Source organism: Xiphophorus couchianus, chromosome 18 (genome assembly GCF_001444195.1).
Source record: "Xiphophorus couchianus chromosome 18, X_couchianus-1.0, whole genome shotgun sequence".
Classification (NCBI taxonomy): domain Eukaryota; kingdom Metazoa; phylum Chordata; class Actinopteri; order Cyprinodontiformes; family Poeciliidae; genus Xiphophorus; species Xiphophorus couchianus.
In genome coordinates this window covers 16,675,370-16,692,087 of record NC_040245.1, presented here as the reverse complement: position 1 = coordinate 16,692,087, position 16,718 = coordinate 16,675,370, and the positions used below count along the sequence as shown (strand labels likewise).

Sequence of the window (16,718 nt, the reverse complement as noted above, 5' to 3'; positions counted from 1 at the left end):
TAGTGATTTAGATAAACATAAAACTAAACTATTCTTTACTTGCTGCATAGACTGTGTCATTAGAACCTTACCAATGTTCTCAGTTTTCCTGTAACTGTATTTGTGATTTTCTTCTGTTTAAAATCAGTGCAGAAAAAATATCCGCCATCAGGCATTGGTTTCTTCTTGCTGCATGATTCCAAAAATCAAGGTATCTACCAACCCCTGTAACTTTATGTGAACTGTTAAAACCATAATATTCAAACAAGGAGCTCAACTGCTGGGGAAAATAAAAATCAGTTCTGCAGATCTTATACAGCGTAATAGTAAAGTATTTGCCAAAACAGTGAGGACAACCTGTATTTACAGCAGAGACATAGGTCAAGCACAGCTAGCTAACTTTGTCAGGTGTTGTGGTATATACAACACTGTCTTTAAATTGATGCATATCTTGCAGCCATGTTTATTTGGGACAACAATATCCAATTTTTAAGAGTTCAAGCTAATTATTTAGCAAAAAGAATGATTTACAGCTAAGAGACTGCAAGATATAAGGTTGTTATTACACAGCAAACTATGCAAAAACACAAAAAATAAAACATAAAATAAGTAGATTTGTTCAAAGCTAATAAATCATAGGCTTTACATTGTATTAGATAATATCCACCCCATCTTAAATTAAAAAAAGATGCTTCTTTAAGAAATGTCTAAATGTGGTGGGAACAGTTTAGTTGCCTTATCTGTGTGTGGCATTAGCAGAGTTACCTGGCAGGTCCAACAAGAGACACGGTGGCGTATGGGTCACAGTTCTGGCCACTGATCAAAGGCAGTTCTTTGCACTCAATTATTCTGCAGCAGTTTAAAAACAAATGGAGAGACAAACATGTATTTGTGAGCAAAACATCTTTAGGACACTCTGCTTCATGTACAATGTTTATTGAAACATTAGTTTAGAAACATTAGTTTCAATAAACATGTGTTTATTGAAACTAATGTTTCAGAAGACCTTGATTTTTAACAGAAAAAGAACTGCACTGACATTCTATACAACATAAATATTATACACTTAAGGCTGAAATTGTTTATACGCCCGGCAGATTTAGACCAGTTTAAATCTTAGATTCAGCTGAAAAGTATGTTTGTAATAAAAAAAAATAGATGGCATCTCTCAATAGATAAAACTATGTGAAAAGGAGTAGGACTTAAAATTCCAAATTATAACTCTCTCAAAAAAATCTAAGCAAAAACCTTTATTGGCGTCATCGCAATCCCAACATTACATGTCATGTCATTACATTGCATTATTTAAAAAAATATCTTAATGAACTCCTAGTCTTTGAGGTTGGAAGGCCCCTAAGCCATCTCCATAATCTTTAGCTCCGTCAACAGATTCAAGTCAGGACTTTGGCTAAAATATTAATATTGCCTCCAGCCAAAAGAAACATGTTGGTAAAAACACAAGGGCTACGTTTGGCCTAAATCTGCAAGGAGAATGAAAATTATTTAGGTTAACTACACATTTAAATGGCAACTGGTGTTTGCGTTTCACACATCAACAATTATTTCAGGTTTGAACAAAAATACAGTGAGCACTTGAGACCGAAGTTGCTCCTTATTTGTGCACACAATCTTGGCCAATAAAGTTTGTTCTGAAAATTAAATTACTTTTTACTTTGACAGAAACTGGGCTTAACTTAAGAATAAAACACTAAAATTCTGCATAACCATAAATGTGTATAGTGAACTAATGAATGACAAAAAAAAAAAAAAAAGGTAACCACATTACGTCAAAATATTCGTCATTCACACCTAAAGCTGACGCATTTTGGACACCTCATCAGTGTACAGTATTAATACACGTGGTACAAAACAGATCCGAACATCAGTAAACCTAAATATGCCCGTGTTTTGTTTTTTTTCGCAGCCTTCAATTACAAGGAGTGCTTTGCCCTCATGTTCGGCTGCAGTCACACAGGGACCATTGCTTTTTTTCACAAGTGTTTCAGGTGACAACAAACAGACACTGTCGGCACCCTAAACAGGATGTGGCTGCTAAGCAGGGGCCACCAGAGAGTAAGAATGAATTCAGCCCATCCCTAAGTGAGGCCAGAGGGACGGGTAAAGCAGCTGAATGTCAGGATGTTTGTCTGTGATCTTCCAGGGTGTCATGACGATATTCCCTTCAGCCCCGCTTGCGTGTCGTAACCCATCACCTTGCGGCGGAACAGGAAGGCTGGAGGAGTGCACCTGAACTGCTCAGATCTCTACATCGGCATCTTGTCTGATTAAGCGGACGTAGGACACCAGGAGCGCGCTTTTCTCAGAGCGTATGCGTCAATGGTGAGAGATGACAGTGAGCTGTGTGACAGTTTAAGCAAACAATCTGAGTGACATGGTGAATGACGGCTAGAAAAAAAAAAAAAAAAAGCCACAGTGGTTGCAGTGTGAAAAGCACAGACTTCCTGTTCAGATGCCATCACTTCCTCCTCATTACAGAACTCTTAAGTATGAATGAGGGAGTGGGGGTGCAACATACGTAAACAGCAAATATCCGTGACATCTGCACATCTATATGAGTTCTTGACATGCTTGACCTAACCCATCAGTGGGGCGTTTTCTTTCCTCTTTTTGCTATCCTACCATCATGTTACGTGCCTAGAAATAAGCTGATCTCTGCGATGACAAACTGATGCAAAATGGAAGTAGTGCTAACTCACACATGCTGACACACATCAAATATGTGACAAGCCACGAAGAACCAAGCATGGTAAATGATATACTTTTATCAGGTCAACTTTTTTTTTTTTTTTACAAGCGCTTTCCTCACAAGCCTCTGACCTATAAAAACAGACAACTGCGATTTGCATGTGGCACAGACAGTGCGCAAGTTATAGTTTTCTTGACTGAAATAATTTGACTACATGCAGCCATAGCAGTGCACCAGAGAAAAGGTCTTTGTATTTGTAGTTTGTACCTTCTAGTAAGTTTTATCTTTGCTAACAGATCTTTGAAAACTTGAAACATCTCCATGTTAAAAGCATAAACTTCAGTGTATTCTTTTGGAATTTTATGTCAATGAAAGTGAAAAAATTAAATAGTTCATAAAATTTTTAGAGTCTGAAAAATGTGCATTTGTATTTCTCCCCTTAACCACTCTATCAAACGTCACGCCACTAGTGAATGGTGTTCTTGTGATTTTTATCTAAATATAAATCCATCTGATCTGTGAAGGCCTGAGATGTGCATTTTAGTTGAGAACATTGCTGAACACACAGCATCATGAAACCCAAGAAACAGCAGACAGCTCGGTGAGAACGCTTAAGAGAAGCTTAAATCAGGGTCAGAAAAACTGCAGTGCAGTTCACAAATTTAGCCTTTATAGAAGAAAGCACTGAAAGTCAGAATTTCAGTGTGCGGATTGCCACTGATGGAGGGATACTGAAAACAAAAAAGGGGCATATGGAATAAGGTACACTGAAATGGGATGAAAAACCTAACTTGTTGGTCTACATACTAAATACTATGTGTGATGGAAAACTAACCTGGCGTATTACCTACAGCACACTATCCACAACAACAATACATGGTGGTGGTAGCTTCTTTTTGTGGGAATGCTTTCTTCAAACGCATTAAATCTACCTAAGTGGACAAGAAATGGCTCGTATGAAAGCATATTTGTATGTTAGAATGGTCCAGTCAAAGTCAAGAGTTAAATAAAAGACTAAGACAAGACTTGACTTATTTTGCAAAGAATAGGCAACTATTTCAGCCTCAAGATGTGCAAATCTTAAGACATACCCCCAATAATTTCAAGCTGAAAATACAGTCACAAGTGGTTCCACCAAGTATTGACTCAGAGGGTCCGAATACAAATACAGCTTGAAATAAATGTTTAAATGAATGGGAAAAAAAATAGGTAAAACTTGTGCATAATTTTCTTAACAGCTTACAGTATTAAATGTTAATTATATAAAATCCCAAAATAAGCCACTGAAGCTTGTGGAATGGCAATATATAAAAAGGTCAAGGGTGTAAAGACTTTTTATGATACAAATTACTTACATTTCAGCAGCATTTCGTTATTAGTTTGAAATTTTGCAAAAGCAGACACACAGGTCTGAGTCTGAGAAACTCCATGCAATACAAATAACTTTTGATCTTTTCCTACTGTGGTGGTGCTGATCACTTTAAATTAAAGTTTTTGAAAACTACTTAGAGCAAGCCAAAGCAGTGCGAGTTTCATGGATTCTTTTAACACTGAATTTTAAACTGAAGTGCAGATAACCTACTTAGGTTCTGAGACCTTGATTAATAAAAACCACCCGAGAAATCGGATTTCCTGTGGTTTCCAAAATTTTGCACTTTTTTTATTACATCAGTCTTTTTTGAAACCTTTTAAAATATACATTCCATGTTTTGCTTTAGACTAAAAATCAGTTCTTGTAAAACTTACTAATGCGAAGCGAGCAGACAAATTTGCTGCTGTGCTGCAATTCTCAGCTAATGGCACAAATTCATTCAGTGCTAAAGGAAATTTTAAAATTCAACCTTGGCTTGAATAACTTGCAAAATTTAACAGCTCATGAGACAAACGTTTTTTGTGTTTTTTCCTTTAATCTGAATACCATTAGTAGCATCGAGAAAAAGTTGGGACTCACTTGACAAGTAAGTGTTGACCAGTGGAGCCGTGATCTGTGATCACTTCATTCAGTCGCATTTCCAGGTGAACTTTACCCTGTTGAAGAAATGCGAGTTATTTTCAATCAAACTTAATATTTATGCATAAAATCTTAGGTTGACATGGAAACACGATTAAAACAAGGTCACAGCAAGAGATACGCACATATGCTGTACATTTCGTTTGCACTGAATTACACCCGTTATGTTAAACTGCTCAGTGTTGCCCTGTGGCAAATTGTTTTTCATGTTTGAGAAATTGGGGTAAAATGTGCAACAAAAACCATAATAGATGTGCCATCACTCAAAAAGATCTTTACAGGGTCGGATGTGGTGAAGGCTGCAGGTCTCGCCTTCGGAAGTGTCAGAGAGATAGAAAGAGCTAAACAAGACACCCACACACTTGGACTCTTGTCTCTGCAATTCAGCACTTGGCTGACAAGGCAAGTACTTCTTTCAGATGCAAGATAGGCTTTTAAACCACGATAACTGCTCTACAAAAATGTCAAATAAGCTGAAAGCGTCGCTAAATTATTTCATTTCAAGTACTGAATATGATTATGAAATTTTTATTGTATGAAAATATTACAGTTTTCTCTTTTTTTCTGACCAGAAGGTTTACAGGCTACATGCAAAGCTGTTCTGGTTTGGCTAGAAACCAAAACAGCATTGCATCAACACCTCCATTTCTCACTGATGTAACTTTGCTGTGGAAAGTGTCTACTTGTGAGTGAATCAGTATTGCAGTACATCCCCAGAATAGACCGGCGTGGGCTAATGGCAGCTAGAGTCAACACAGTAGCTACAGTAAAAACAGCAGAGGATTAGTACTAAGGGCATACTTTTACTTCCAACAACACACCACAAAACTATGGGTTTGGTTAGCATGCATTTTCACATAGCAAAGTTACCGGATGCTCAGGTGCTACAGATGGGTTACCAGAAGTACTGGTTGCCGGGTACGTTTTTAAAAAAATTTTTTTTTTAACCCAAATAAGAGCTTCAAAGAGGCCAGTGTAAATGCAAAATGCATAAGATCTGTTGGTGTACGAGCAAATTTTTCTGCATTAGAGATACATGAATATTTCTTAAGATGACACAAAACCTGTTCAACTGTAGCGGCTGTATAATTTGTGCAGAAATCGTTCTGTGCACTGGAATTTCGGAGCATTATTTCAAGCAAGAAACCAACCATATATCCCCAAAACTGGAGAGAAAGACTGTATAGATCAAGAAATAAATTGGGATAACTGGAGAAAAATTTTTCACACTGATAAATTTATAACTTAATAAAATAGTTGAAACACAATATTAATAAATTAAAACATTATAATACTTTTTGTCACAAGTGGCATCCAGCTGCTCTGAACTTTATTTTATTTGAAGGAGTCCTGCAAAGAATTCTGGGTAAGAAGGGAGCTGCTTTAAGACCGAATCCCTGTCCTGCATTCATATTTAAGGCTCTTATTTTGAAGAAAGGAAGTATTTATTGAGCTCTGCTGATGTGTTAGCATGTTATGTTCATCTAGCAAGATTCTGGGGACTTGGCAAAAATAAAAATGTTGCCAGAGGAAGACAAGATATTAAAGACAAGATTCATAAACACTGTGAAAGAATCCTGACTGCCTTACCATTGGCTGATAATGACACTTTAGTTAAAGCTGCTCTAAAACCAAAAGGCTATTTCACATTTTTTAATGACTCTGGACTGGATTCATCATCTCTAGCTCAAAACCTAAAAGACGTATCTCTGTCAGGTTTGAGCAATCTAATGTGATGTGATTTGCAAAACATTTATTCTTTTAGGAAATATACACAAATTTTGGGACTCAATTTCCTCCCAAATACTTCCAAAATTTAATTTCTTCCCAGTGAAAATAACAATTCCCATCAGCCCATCTCATGAGCTTGATGTATAGTTACAGTCCTACTTATCTGCTTAATCCAAAGCTGCGCTGTAAAACCAAAACTAGGGATGCACCAATATGTAAATTTGGGCCAATATCGGCATTTGATATTAACATTGCTGCCAATAACTAGCATATGCTTCCATACCTTTTCAATGTTGCAAAAACCCCCCACAAAAAAACAGAATAGGCTTGAGTATACTCTTAATTTGGTCTCAAATAAGACTTTTACAGACATAAGATAGGTAAGATAAACTGACTGCCTCCGTTTGATAAGAGTATTTTGTCACAGCTTCCTCTGCAGATGTTTTTCTTGATTTCATTGCAATGGAGTCATAATATTAGCTGTTATTGTCCAGAAAAGAAATGGGTGCAGGAAAACCAGTTTAAGAAAAAGAAAGGTTTTTTATATAGCTACAGTTTTCTCACAATATGCTATATTGCCAAAAACTTTCAGCAAAACAAACGTAATAGGATTGTATTAAACGTAAGGGAGTAGATGAAACTACTCATCTACAAGTTAAAGTTAAAGCTTCTTGTGTGGGCGGTGTGATAAACACATTTTTTCATGAAAAAAAATTTACATTTTTATCAAACTTACATTTTTTCATTTGTTTTATCGAGGTTTTGTCAACCTCGATAAAACAAAACAGTCTCCTTCCCTTTCACTTAAACAGCTTCATCTGTCAGAACATTCATCAAACATTTTCCTCTCACTTTTATGCCACCTTGAGCCAATTATTGCAGCAAAAATCAAAAGGTTTGGAATCTGCAGAAATTTCATTCATTGTAATAAACATAAAAAGAGAATTCATGATTAGCATTGCCTCATTGATACAGTGCATTTGCATAAACTTCACCGTTTGTGGCTACAGCTTATGAACAGATATCAGGGCTGCAGACCAACTTCTTGAACTCTGTCAGGTGGCGCCAAATGTTTTGCAGCTTTTTTACTGTCGCAGTGTTTCAGCTTTAAATGTCACATCTTTGTTACTTCCTGTGGATGCTTACAGTAATGTAAATAGGGATGTTAGGATACGAAAAATTTGCCCCGTTATTATTCTGTACAAATTTATTATTGTTTTCAAAAATACTAACTTTGAATTTGAACTTATTGTTTGTCACTGTGCATATGTACAGTGAAATGAAAGAACCCTTTGGTAAGAAAGGATTAAACATTTTCAACAGGTATTGTTTCTGACATTGTATAAATGATATATATTTTTTTATTTACTCATAATTGTATTTACTTTACTTTGTTCACAGTCATATTAAAGCGGTACTTGGCTGACTTGATGACTTATTACATAACATTACTTTATTTGGTGAAATGAACAAACGCACCAAGTGTCAATGGCAATCTGCAGCACAAACAAAAATGTACCCACTGAGACTAATCTAAGGTTGTGGGTGTGAAGGTTTGAATAAAGCTGTCTAAGTACATCTCCTTTGTTTATTCTGTAAGCAAAATACTAAAGTAACAATCCTTGTTATTAATATTTTTGTTGATATGCCAAGTAAAAACAGGTCTTTAACTATATTGCTGCTAATCCAATTCATCTTTGAAGCTAAACAGACAAACCGGAACATCCTGAAGATGTATACAAAAACAAAAAAAAACCCCACAGCCATAGAAGACTTTATACAGCTAAATAATATCTTACTTAGCATTACCTGCAGCTAGAGGAGACCAAAAAAGACAGGAAATGAAAGGCAGAACAGTGCAACCATGCTGCTATCTGTGGGAGGGGAAAGGGAGGGAGACGGGGTAACTAGTATTTTAACATATTTATGGTAATCACTTTTACTAGACCTCTTTTTAGTGGTAATGTATTTATTTATTATATTCTTGTACCTTTTATGGATATCTCCAGCTGTACGATTTTAATGCTGTGTGGATGGGAATTAATGTGTGAGCAACAGATAACCTCAATTTCCCTATGGGATTAATAAAGTTTAACCTAACCTAACCAAGACCAAAAAATCTTACTTGACAGAATTTAAAATTTTTACCCACTACAGTCCTGAGTAAAGTTGCCATTGAAAACCAAAAGGTATCAAAGGGTCCATTTTGATTTTGGATGTCTGAAAGATGCTCAGATTATCCTTGCAATTAAATTTGAATAACAGATCAGAGCAAACAAAAATAATAAGTGGGAAATAAACATCCAACAAATTTTAGACTGGATTTTTCCAGAAAGCACAAATATTATGGGCCTTTTTAGCAGTATTGAATTGTTGTTGCATTACCTTTTAGTATATTTTTAAAAGGTGTATATCGTCAGCTCAAATTTCACTTCAATGTTTAAAAAAAACAAAAACAGAAAACTGCTAAAAAAAAAATCTCAACATAATTTGTTAAAACTAAACTTTGGTGAGTAACATACATTAGAATATCTACAAAGAAAAATAAAAATACCTGAACTTCTGTGTTTGGATCTACAGGCTGGAGGTTAAACCAATCGTCCTTTCCGCTATATCTACATAGATCATCCTTCCGGATTGACACTTTGCCTGGAAAATAAAACAGCACAATGTGAAACCACAACAGATCTACTCGAGACAGCCCAGTTACGTCTCTGGTTCATGAATTTGACTTACCAACAGGTAGGTCCCTTTGGAAAACGCCCTTGGCATAAACATAAAAGGATAAAAACTGAAATGGCCGCGGGATCTCAAAGAAGAAATCTTCTCCATAAAAAGGGCTGTAAACAAATGACGAAAGAATCATTATATTTTCATAGTTAAATGAAAGAAAAAAAAAAAACAACTTGTTGACGGAACAAACAACACGATGACCTCATTATAACCTTAAAGGTTTAGGCCTCTATTACAGACAGGCTACGGCTACTTTCTAAACAGACATTTTTCCGTCCAGTACGGGTCTGAGCACTCGATGCTAAAAGAGGACAAAACACATTGACCCGTCAATGAATGAAACAAAGTATGCTAAAACCACTGAGAAAAAGTTTTAGTAGATGATGCATGTCAGTGATTTAATGTAATCCTACACTGAAAATGCATTTTGTAATAGATCTGTTATGTTTCAGCAATTACACAATGACTGGTATCACAAAGGGAGAAAAGAAATTAACAAATAATTACCCAGTGATGCCATTTCTGAGATTACATTTTCTGTCACAATTCAATGTCACAGAAATGTTGCATCACAGTCATGAACATGGCGTTTGTTAATGTGGAAAACTGAAAAGTGTGAGCAGACGGTGGACATCACAGGGTGCCCTTATGACTCATCAGGGATGTAGGAAATGCTCTTCATATCATGGGTTTGAACGTGACTAGAAAACCTTTTAACACCTTTTCTCCACCTTGAGGTTAATGGTGCATAAATATTTTGCATTAAAAATATAATTCCTAATAATCTGTGTAAAAGCACTCCACTTAAACATAGAACAATTAACAAGATTAAAACAAGCTTATTAGGAAGGAAATTATAGAAAAATACAAAGAAAAAACCTTTTTTTTTTATGCATTTCTTCATGTAGGAAACATGAAGTCTATTCGTTTGATTTCAGTACTTGAACATTATTCAGAATATTTACAGAATTAGTTCATAGACATTCACCAGATTAAGATCAAAACATTAACATATCTTTAAAAGGTCGTGAGAGGTGTTCTTTATCAAGTGCTGGATTAGGTTTTTTTTCTTTAAAGCTAATCATTTTATTTATTTACGTATTAGTTATGACTTATCCAACTGCAAACCTGTTTAAATCACAGAACCTAAAATAATAATAAAAAAGACTTTCAACAAAAAAAAGAAAGTTTTTGTATCAACTTCTTGCAATTCTTAAAACTTCTGTCTTCATCCATCTTTGTCTTCTTACCATTTTAGAGGTTAGTTTATTTTAGTTTAGTTATTTTAGTAGTTTACTTTAGCAGTTTGCTGCATGGCTGGGTTGTGTGTGTTTTTAAAAGTATTTTGGTATCTCAAGTTATTTTAGTGGTGTTCTGGTGTAAAAACTAAAATAAACTAAAACTAACATTTAAAATTCATAATTTCACAGACATAAATGACAGACGGTATATTTTTAATGTTTATGCAGCACTTTGATCCTGTGTTTTAATGTAGAATATTTTATACTAAAGATGCTCATTGCGCCGTTATAGTTGCTCTTTTATCAAATGAAGTAAAAACAACTTTACTTCATTTGAAGTTAAAAGAATGAACTAATAAATGCAATTTAATACAAAGAAAAATGCTGGAAGGTGAGAAAGAAAAAAAAAAACATTAATAAAACACAAAATCCTTTTTTTTTTCTTGTAGCAGGCAGGTAAAGATAATCTCTGCTTTGTTCAGAACTGACTGGCAAAAGATGTCCAAAAAAATAAAATGACTGCAATTAAATAACAGTTTTGTCCAAAAATGAAATTAAATATCCTACAGACTAGTATTTATGGATACCTAAACTTACTTCAAATTTCCTTTTTATAAAGAGAAATGCACTCAGGTAAAAAAAAAAAAAAGGACGGGTAAAGCAGAATATACCTCATTGGTGCTCTTCATAATTTTCCTTCACAATTTAAACATGTTGCACAGAGAGAAATATCTTGCCTGACACTTCCACAGCGGGCTTGGCCAGCACATCCAGCGTACACCCACGCATCCTCCTCAAATATCACACAGAAATATGCACCTGTGACCCACCCCCTTCCCGCTCTGCACACACTCAAAAATACACCCACTAAACTACATTTTCCTCTGTTGTCATCCTGGTCTCTAAACGGTGTAAAAACTCTACCTACAGGCCTCCGTTGATGGCTGTTTAAACATGCCTGCTTTATCCTCAGGATTAGCTCATTTTCAAGCTTCCAGATAACCTTTGGATCAGACACAAGGAGCACATAAAACTGAAATGAGTCGAGCAAAATTCAAGAAGATAAGGCCAAAACATGGTTGATTATCTAATTCTGCTTAACAGTAGCTAGGGTAGAAGAGTGTGTCACAGAGAGAAGGACAGAGAAGAGCGTGGGAGGACGCACTTCCTCAGAGACGGTAAAATCATTCTGAACGGTACCAAAACAGGACCAATAGAAAATTGAAAAACAATGCGTGGAGAAAGGAGTGTTGTGAAATACCATGAAAGATGGGCTAATGTTGACACAGTGATGCATGATGAATTAAGGAAACCTTAATGAGATGATGTGTGAATTAAGGAAGTCTTAATTCACACCTCATCACAGTTTTCCACACTTTGCACTGAACGTCTTGTGAATATGTCACTATTGGATAAGATTATGTCAGTCTAACTAAATAAAACTACTTCTCAAACATACAAACGAGCTAAGAAAAAAAAGAACGCCTGATTTAAAAGAAACAAAAACAATTCTTTCAAGACCTTTTGGATTTTCTGAACTTGATTAGGAGCCCGTGTATGTTTATTTAAAAAAAAAAATAAGGTCGGTACAACAAATATTCTTAAGATTTATAGGAATCTTTTATGCTTTTGCTTTTTTGATATGTATTTTTACTTAGCCTGATATTATAGCACCAATGGATACAGGGATCAAATGTAAACATTAGGAGTTATTAAAGTTAATTTTAATAAATTGACGGTTTACCAAAATCCTTATACTATCAAAAACAAAACTGATTCAATGGTGTGAAAAAACACACACACACAATCATCCCCTCTTTTTTTAAGGTATATATATGACACCTTAACTAACAAGTGTTTACACCAAGCAGTCTCAACCATACAAATGATTCACAACTCATTTCAGAGAATTACTCTTCAGGAGAAAATGACACAAACACCCTGGACTCAGATCTTTTGCCTCAGTACAAACAAGTAGATGTTTGGATTTTTTAGCCAGCATCACTTCAGATAAATGAGCTGTAAAGAGCAATGTGTTGGTGTTTCACTTTCAATTACCCCACAGTGGGTTTGTCTCACATATTGCAAAATATTTTTATGTTTCAAAATAAGCCACACTTACTTACTGTGGCTCATAACTTTTTAATTTAAATTTGGGAGAGTTTTAATTAGTGTGTTATGATTCTGTACTTTCAGCAGTTATTAGCAAATAGAAGGAACAAGATCATAAAACATATGAATAAAGTGAAAAAACCTCAAGAAAGCATAAATTGTGTGCAAATCATCACAATAAAAATACATACAAAGAACACGCCTGCACAACTCCCAATTACTGCAATTACCCAATACATGATAAATAATTAGCATTTATTAAAGTCAGCAAAGGCTAATATATTTTTTGTGCGTATGTTTTCTAGGCCTGAGCCAGTTAGAGGGATCAAAGTACAGAGATTTTAATAAGTTTAAATGTAAAAACTGCTCAAATGTTTTGTTTCTACAACTTAACATCTTTAATTGAGATGAAATACAAAATGCCAACGCAAGAGAAGATTTTTTTCAGGTGTATGGATTGTAAAATCCCACCTCCTCTAAATGTTGCTACTCACTGAGAGGAGGCTACTACACTATTTCTTTAACAAGAAAGATTTTCAGGTCATCAAAAGCTACACAGTCATGGAGAGGAAACTAAAGAAAAGTAAGTCAACAACATTTTAAAGCTACAGACTGCAAACTATAAGCGGCGTATCTGTTAAGCAGCTAAATGCAGGCTGGCTCCCAGAGCAGGCAGCTGAACTAATTAAGCTGCTAAAATCAGCTCGTTAGACTTATGTTATTAGAAAGACCTGAATGATAAACAAAAAGATTCAATATTGTGAGCACATAAAAATAAACTAAAGTTTATTATGGAAGTATTCTATATGGTTATTTAGGTTTATCCAAATCCAAATAATAAATGTTACATGAAAAACATGAATGTAATTGTCAATTTCATTTTTTTTCTGCAAATATAGACGATTAAAAAACATGTTATTAGAAAGACCTGAATGATAAACAAAAAGGCACAATACTATGATGGCCTTTTTGTGAGCAACGAGCTAAGATTGCTCTTTTAAGGCAATCTTAGCAGTTCAGTGTGGCTCTCTTTGCAAAAAATGCCAACCTGTCCCAGCGTTCAACATGATTAGTAGGAATAATTGTTAGCTTTTTGTTTTAAAATTAAAGTAAATACATCAGGTTTTACATTTTTGTTTAAATCCTATAAATAAGTTTTATTTTAATTTCTGATTGTCATCACAACTTTATACCAGCCCATGCCCCCCTTTTTCATTTTGGACATAATGACAATAAGACAAGGTCTGCATTTGTAGTTCAACATAAACGCAAGAAATTTCTGTAATTTTGCTTACGTGATGCTTTTGTCAAACACCTTGGTGCGAAACACTTCCTCCTGGTCCAGGCTTATGGTGCAAAATGTACAGAGATCCTTTAGTCGATTTGGACCTGAAACTGGACCTAGGTTCTTGGCTTCACCTGCGAAACAAACGGGAGAGAACCTTTATTATACAAGCAACGGGAAACATAAACAACATGTCTGAGACCATCTGAGAACTTTCAACAAGATTTTTTTTATTGTAGTGGATTAGTGGTGATCCTGAAGCAAGGCAAAATAAAGATTTGATTCTAGTCTTTTCTAAATAAAAGGTACAAAGAACATGTTCTGACACTGAAAAAAAAAGAGGTGGCTGATTTTTATCTGGATCCCTCTCTTCACAACCACTTTAAAAACGCTACTTTGATGTTAGACATCCTCATGTTCATTCGGGGCCAGGAGCCCCTGACAAATGTTGGGGCAAACTGCAGAGCGGATGTAGCTGAAGTAGACTCGACGCTCATATGTGGTTAAAAACACGAAACATTGACTTCCTCAGCATAACCAATGGCGACAGAACAGCGCTGATTCACAAATGACAAACACCTTTGTAACACGCACCACTTCCATAACTTTGCAGACAGACACAGATTAAATGCCTAGGGGTAGGAAACAACACGCAAATACACAGAACCAGGGCTGGACAAGCTGAATTTGTGCTGTCAGAACGCTCCCGTTCTGAGACATGACAGATTTAGACAGCAGGATTAAAGGTAGTGAGACTCTAAATTAGTCCTTTGGCTTTGAAAAGGTATCCTAAGCCCAGGTATAGACCGTGTTAAGAAAAGCCACAGATGAGATCGGCTTTTAGCAGACTAATAATAACAGAACAAGGCTAACCTTAGGAATAGTGAGTAAAAACGGTCAATGGGTTTATATCAGGATGCCCCAGAGGGTGAAAAGTAACTATGCACACAGCTACGTAAGAAGCAGTGTGGCGCAAAAACTCTGCAGTCATCTCCTTTCTGTGACAACATTTTCACAAACTGAAATCTCTGATCTGAGGGGCAGAAAGGAAGCCTGAAAACTATGGCATAACTTAAGCAGATGGAGAGCATCTGCTTAAGTGTGAAAATGAATAAGCACCCATCTTCATAGAGTACCATCTCCATTGATGTATACATGCTTAAAGGAAAAAGGACCAAATGTGAACAAGGAAGAATGCAGTTTCGCAAGACAGCAGTGAGTTACATGCCATGATAGTTCCTCAATTTTGTTCTGCTTAGTGTTTTCTCATTAATTCATAGTAGTGAAACTGACATTTGCCTTTCTATTGAAGGCCTATGCATTAGACACTTGCACCTTTTTACTTTTCAGCACAAGAACATTTTAAAATGTCTGAGGAGTCTATTCTGACCATATAAGGACATTTACTTATAAAGCAAAATGTCTTTAAAACGTAGTTTAAACTATGATTTCTTTTATTTACTGATGGCGCTGTGCTTTTGACTTAATTATAATAAATAATTGTAAACACTGATATAAAACGGCTAATGGCAATTTGCATATAATCTGATTGATGAGGTCCATCAAATCAGCAGGAATTTTTTTTTTTAATCAATCACATCATAAAGAACCAGTACAATCTCAATCTCAAAAAGTGTCTAGGCTCCAAAGCTTTAGCAGTAAAGAAAAATAGACTATTTAGATACAAATAAATTAATATTCATACACACGGTGACATGAGAGGGAATCGGACCCGCTTAAGTATACTCATTAGTTTAGTGAGTGAGTTTTTGATTTTAAACATGATTTTTTTGTTGCACTTTAATGACATATTCTTACCAAATTTAATGTAAAAATAAGTATTTTGTTTATGCTTAAATCATGACAAATAATGGTGAAGTCCAATTTAAACCCAGAAAATAGAGTAAACAACAGGAGATTCTGCAGATCCATTCAAAAATATTTAGCAGAAATTGCAGTAGTTGCATGCAAATCTCAATCCATCATCGAATTGTGTGCGCTTTAATGATTTTCCGTTAAAGTATATGTATTGCAGCATTAATTTATATTTATATTATCCCCAAACAATACGTGTGATCATGTCAAAAATAATAAAGTGGAGCATTAAAGACAGAGGGTTGTACTGTTTGATGACAAGATGACACACACATTGGTAAAAAATAAGGGGAAAAATGAATAAAGAAGCAAAGGTATGGGAATAGAGCTGAAACTCATACAGTAGTTGGGTCACAAATTGATGGGGGATCACAATACTTTGTTGTACACCTGCACAGGGCAACGTTAAAGCTGAATGGGTTAGCTTACAGACGATGCAGTGCAGTGGTACATATTAGCTAGCAGCACTTTGCCACCAACGTTAACTGGGCTCACAAAGCAGCTCTTCTTTTCAAAATGGGCTCATTCTGTCACTAAAACGTTCTGTTCTCAATTATTTAAATGACCCGATAGTGGTTCCTGTGTCCGGTGAATTTGATCATTTACAACAAGCTAGTAGCTCCAGCTAGCATGCTAGGTTAACTTGACGTTAAGCACCAGCAGGCAGCAGGCAGAGTGCCCGTCTCTGCCTTCACACTGGCGGCTGCTGAGAGCACGCCGCGCCCCTCCCCGTTGCCTGCTTCGGGTGCTCAGCTCCTCTACAGACTCTTCCTCCCTCCCCCCCACAACCCTCAAGCCGGAGCGACCACCCGGCCGAGAGTCACACTTACATATTTTACCCCGCAGACTCTGTAAAATCCGAATCCTAGCGTCGTCCTCTTCCGCCATGGTCAGCGCCGAGTGTTGTTGCCGCTGCTCCGGTGCATTCAGTGAGGTTCTATCATATCCGTTTATGAATGCAAGCAGAGTGGAGGAAAGCCAGTCCCACCGTGGCGTCACGTCAACCCCCTTAGAAAAAAAAGGGGGAAAAAAAAACACTGGGGT

The 16,718-nt window shown here is 36.0% G+C and overlaps 1 protein-coding gene across 1 annotated transcript in view; it reads right to left on the bottom strand.

Moving 5' to 3' along the window:
* rasa2 (RAS p21 protein activator 2) overlaps positions 1–16,614 on the bottom strand; it is a 31,183-nt gene extending 14,569 nt beyond the window's left edge. The window contains exons 1-6 of the mRNA XM_028045533.1: positions 16,505–16,614; positions 13,810–13,933; positions 9,165–9,268; positions 8,983–9,077; positions 4,638–4,714; positions 745–828 (exon numbers count right to left, since the gene is read on the bottom strand). Coding sequence (XP_027901334.1) covers positions 745–828; positions 4,638–4,714; positions 8,983–9,077; positions 9,165–9,268; positions 13,810–13,933; positions 16,505–16,562 — 542 coding nt within the window. The 5' untranslated portion in view covers positions 16,563–16,614. The remainder of the gene's footprint in view (positions 1–744; positions 829–4,637; positions 4,715–8,982; positions 9,078–9,164; positions 9,269–13,809; positions 13,934–16,504) is intronic.
* Positions 16,615–16,718: the final 104 nt, after the last annotated feature.